The following is a 5660-nucleotide window of genomic DNA, read 5'->3' as shown; positions in this document are numbered from 1 at the left end:
AATTTATCAATGATGGCTTGGCTCTGCCTCTGGTCCTCACACCACCGGGCTACATGTATGGTCCATTAAAGGCCCACCACCCAACAATTGTACCATTTGTTGTGTGCCTTTTTTCATGGCTACTTTGGTACTCAATCCAAATTACGACATGATTAATGTTCTTTTGTGTGCAAAAGGGTAAATACTTTTATCATTTTTATCATCGAAAATAGTCTTAAAATACTTATATGATCCGATCTGATATCTCATGTAACAAACACAACATTATCCAGCTCAATGGAATGTGATACACAAGAAGTGCACCCTACATGTGAACCAAACACATTTAATATGTGGAACATGACCACAAAACATACCAAAATTAGAGAACAAGATCAAAATGAACAAAAGTTGCAACTCTAATTTTCTTTAGTAGAATATAAATACAATCAAATTTCGAGATTTTACAAATGAATCATTTCTATGCCCTCTTTATTTCATAGACAATTACGAACCAAGCTGTATAAAAATGGAAATTAATGAAGTCATCAAGACTATGACTAATAAATCACGCATGTAAACGTATATGAAGTGTTTCTAATGTGAAATCAGTCGTCTCACAGTCTTTAACCGGAGAGGGCTGCATTGAGAATTACATTCCATGTATCTGGTAAGCCTGGTAGGCACCAATGGCTACAATCTAGGCCAATGTGGTTGCCACTATAGTAAATCGGGTGAGCATCTTTTCGGTATTGAGACAGTGTTGTAATGTCTAACAAATAGACAGGTTTCTTGATTCGGCTCATGACTCTATTAAGTACAAGAGACGCCATAGGTGTGCCAGCAGGATATCGTAAACCAAAGAATGGTTGAGTTTCACTCTTGCATGATTTTGATGGTTGATTCCAATCTCTTCCACTATGTGAATCAAAATAAACATCAAGTCAGTTTTCAGTGTTTTGTTTACATTAATTATCGTCCCGGTAAAATAAATTTTAAAAATATTAAAAAAAATCTCAACAAAGTTTGAAACTAAAATGAAAAATTTGATAGAGCGCGAATTTTCAAAAACATAAAACTTTATAAAAAGTTACTTCTTGTTTTTTCCTTATATTAAACGAAAGAATATTGATATATAGCTTACTAGATTAAATCATTTATTCATTACGTTTATAAAGTTAAAAAGAGTAACAATAGGTTAACCATTTATACATAATATCACCCGACAAATACTAAGCTTAGAACAACTAATGCCAAAACTTACTCGTAATGGACAGGAGAAATGCCTTGGAAGAAAACTTTGGTTTTCGAAGGGTCAACGAAGCGATTGACCCATCTCGACCATGTTGTCATCCCTTTATAGTACGCCACGAGCCTATTCATGTCTTTATACACTTTCCCTCCTTCGCCTATGTAATCCCATCTGCATTTCAATCCAAAATGCATGTTTTACACCATGGTTTACCTGATAGTCACACTGATACTGATAACGTGTTACACAGAATATAAAATCTTACGGTTGGTCACGTCCAGTATGAGTCCACCAATGCCACGAGTTAAAAATCAGTACGTCCATACCCTTCCACGCATTTCCTTGACGGATCGAATCTAGTTTTAGTACCCGACCCACTTTTTCGTTCGCAATGTCTACTATGGTGGTTGTACGATATACTGATATTTTTAGTCCGTAATCCTGTCAGTAAATAGTAAAAACATAACGTTTTATAAGATAAAAGCAATAATAGTGAAGGTAACCCGTGAGGTTGTGAATAAATGCCAAAAAAAATGTGCATTTATTACTGCAGTACATCTACATCTACTCTCGTGAGAATATCCCACGCCCACATGCGAGACACGTGACTTTTCATCCCCCATGATACCTTGGAGCCTTTTCCTTCAATTTTTTTTTTTTATTTAATGATAAACAAAGAGTAAACATGATTTAGATTTGGAAATCCTACGATATTATTTTTCTAATTTAATAAATTATTTTGTTATCTAAAATGAAAAAACTATAAAGGAATAGATGGGAGATAAAAGTGATCAAATATGAGAATCTTGAATTAATTTTCTATTAACTAAGAAAGAATCGAATATTAGGGCTTTATTGGTGTCTTCATCTAGTTTCCCTATTTGTCTCTTGTTTGTAGAAAGTTGTTTTAACTTTTGGTTTTTTTTTTTCGTTTATGTATTTTTTTTTTGATATTTATGACATAAAGTACTTTTATTGATAAAAATATGTAACATGTTTAATTTTTGAAACCAAAATATGGAAAAGGGGAAAAAAATACAGTATTCCACATGTAATATAAGTATTCCATTGAAACATAAATGCATAATTCATGCAAGTTGCATAAATAATAAAAATATAAAAGAGTATTCAATAATTTAGTACAAATAAATAAAATATTGTTGCATAAATAAATATTTAACTGTTACTATGTCACGAAGTAAACGACTTGTAATTTGATTGCATATTTCGTAATAAATAATCAAACAACCCTATATATTTTTTTTTAATTAATACATACTTACGGATAATTTTGCATTTAACTAGTTTACTATTTAATAAAATGAGAAAAGAAAAAGAGCGAAGATGATTGGAAAATTAAGCAACAAATCAAGGAATGTGTCATGATTGGTCGATGAACAACCTTCATGATGTATTTTTTTTTCAATTTAAATTAAATGATACCATGTGCTTAATCGGTGGTACTTTTATTAGGTATATTAGAAGACAGCTCAAAATGCTTTTCAAATATCACTCATTTCATCTAAAGATATATCATTTTTTTTTTACCTACCTTAGTATATTTTGTATGTTTTAAACTTAAAAATTACGCTCATAATATGATTTATACTTTTTTTTTTTAATCGTAAATCTTTCGCATTTTATTTCTATCAAAATAGTGTTTTCTGAATTGACTAAAATAGAAAAAAGAGAAAATTAATTACACGTGTACGGTAATGTATTCAGCCAAAATTTTGGAAATGTTGTGGCTCCAAAAGGGTTTAAGGTTAAAAGCTCATTCCAACCGGCAGAATTGACTTTATTAAAATTAAGTGCTAACATGAGTTGGAAAATAACGTTTTATCATTAACTCAATAACTAATTATTAGCATAAATGCATATTGATAGCTAATTTTCTTAGAATTTTTTTTGCTATATATAACCATTTATGTTTTACATGGTTATACAATATATAAATCGTACACTCAACTAAAACAATTGTTATATGTGACAGAAAATCATTATATACGAATCAATTCCTAATATCAAAACATATGTATTCCGTGAAAAAGGTACTGAATCCCAAAGTTATATTATAGTACGTAACACTAATAGTAATCCAAAATTTAGATTAAAAAGTTGTTATACGTAATACATAATTTTCGTTTTGGTATTATCTAAGAAAAATACGTTATTAGATAGACTAAGAAAAGAAAATCCAATCTTAAATTTTGATTTGAGATATCATGGTATATATAAAATACTGATTCAATTGATATGAAATATCTTGGATTTGAATTTAAGGTATAATAAACAAACAGCAAAGAAAAAAGTGGAGGGTAGTTGGACCAATAATAATTGACCACGAGAAGAATAAAATATATTAAAATTTAAATTAAAAAGAAGAACAAGAAGAACAAACCTGAAACGTAAGTTCAGTAAGAACACCACCAGTTTTGACTAAATTATACTTCGCATTAGGCACCCACGAGTGGATCATACAACTCAGTGAGATCCACATATTGAAACTCAGTGAGTCACCCACAAACATAAACCTCTTCCCTCTCCACTTCTCCAAAAACTGCACCCCATTAAACCTGCTTAGAACACATTACACAATCAAATCCATGATCTTGTATTCAGGTTAAACCAGATAAAACCAGTATCAGCATCAGCATCAGCATCAGTATCAGTAACAGTTATACAGTGATACGGACCTGGGAAGGTTGCAGCCGAAAGGCTGCCACCGGTACTTGAGATAAGACCTGTCTGGTCTTCCATATTTGACACAATCGAATTCAGGATCTAGGAAAGGACATGTAGCAGGGTTGTAAAGAGGGTAAGATTGATCGTATACCCATTTGCCTTTGAAGAAATTGCAAGAAGTGGCCTTAGAGGAATTGAGAAAAGAAGTGGCTTTTATGTGGTAAAAAAACAAAAAAAATGACAAGTATAATAATAATGAGGTAAACAGAGATCCCATTTCTTGAATTTCGATCCAAACTGGTAATGTTGTAAGGACTGGTACTCTCGTTTATTTATATATAAATATATGGGAGAAGAGGGTGGGGGAAGGGGGGAATAAGGAGATTAAATTAAATGTATATATATAAGTATATGTGATATGATTGATATTAACAAATCTTTTTTAAATCTTAAGTTTAAGATTTGTGGATTTGTATGTAATAATTGTGGTTTATCTGGGGTTTATTTTTTAATTATATGATAATTTTATTAATGTATATATTAAGTGTATTTCTTTCGAAAAGAAATTTAATGATAAGGGACTTTATTCAAATTGTCAGAAATAAGGGCACATGGGGTGTAATATAGGTGCTCCTTTTATTTCTATATATTTGTTTATATTTTGGGAATGTAAGCTGCGATTTTAGTTTTTGAAAGAACATAAAAAGAAACCATTATTCGATTACGTGATGTAATATCAGTTTGATTTTAATAAAATGTCACTGCAAGTGCTTTTTATGTATAGTAATCTGTTTAAAATATATTTAAACGTGTATTATTTTAAACATATAAATTTAAAGTTAAATATAATCCATGGCGGCCGATTTTTGAAAGCCTCCGAATTTTGAGAAAAATCTATAGTTATGGTGTTGATATTTTTGTAAAAAAGAATGTTATGTGTTATCATTAAAAAATATTTGTTGTGTCCGTTACATTTATACATAATGTAAAATAGGTTTTCAATTCTGAATTCATATGAAAAAAATCAAAGAAAATCAAAATATCAAAATTTAATTATAAAATTATAAAATTTATTATGAATTTAAGAAAAATGTTTATCCAAAGAAAAATATAAATATCTTTCTAATATAAATTATAAGAAACGATTACATATTTTAAAAAATGTACTTTTCAAAAAATATATATACAAAAAATCAAAATCTAATCAAAATTCTAAAGACATTTTGTCTAGACAAACTTTTATTTTAAAATCTTTGCCAACTACAAGGTGAAAAATTAGAATTGAAAGTGTGAGAACAATAATGACTTATTTTAGAAGAACTTAAAAAAAATATTTTGACGTGATTGACGTTGTGTCATTTTGAACATGTACATGAACTTTATCCTCAAGAATTGTTTATAAGTTGGGTACATATTTGATTAACTATTATTTAATTAGAGAGAAGTGTTAAACAATACAAATAATAAGAAGAAATTTTTGGTTTCTTATTCGCAACAAAAAAAGTTGAAGTCATTGAATACTAATGAGTTAAATGTAAGTTGCAAAGTCTTAAAAGAAGTTGCAAAATTTTCATGTCTAAGTCATCAATGTTGATGATTTATCCAACGAACTCGAATTATTACAAATAGATTTACCAACTGATTATAATATAGCTAATGAAATACTAAATTTATTAAAAATGATAAAGACTTATCCAATTTATTGTCTAACATACAAATATTGTTGGTTGTTCTCATTAAAGTT

At 29.3% G+C, this 5660-nt stretch overlaps 1 protein-coding gene across 1 annotated transcript; it reads right to left on the bottom strand.

Moving 5' to 3' along the window:
• Window positions 1-380: 380 nt before the first annotated feature.
• TBL39 (TRICHOME BIREFRINGENCE-LIKE 39) lies at window positions 381-4258 on the bottom strand. The gene is made up of 5 exons (XM_079013637.1): window positions 3928-4258; window positions 3633-3807; window positions 1497-1672; window positions 1244-1402; window positions 381-897 (listed from the first exon to the last, which is right to left on the bottom strand). Exons 1-5 carry the CDS (start codon window positions 4191-4193, stop codon window positions 606-608), a joined length of 1068 nt encoding a protein of 355 aa, XP_078869763.1. The 5' UTR covers window positions 4194-4258; the 3' UTR covers window positions 381-605.
• Window positions 4259-5660: the final 1402 nt, after the last annotated feature.

This window comes from Lactuca serriola, chromosome 8 (genome assembly GCF_051521515.1).
Source record: "Lactuca serriola cultivar US96UC23 chromosome 8, Lser_US96UC23_V15, whole genome shotgun sequence".
Lineage (NCBI taxonomy): Eukaryota > Viridiplantae > Streptophyta > Magnoliopsida > Asterales > Asteraceae > Lactuca > Lactuca serriola.
This window is presented reverse-complemented; position numbering and strand designations above follow the sequence as displayed.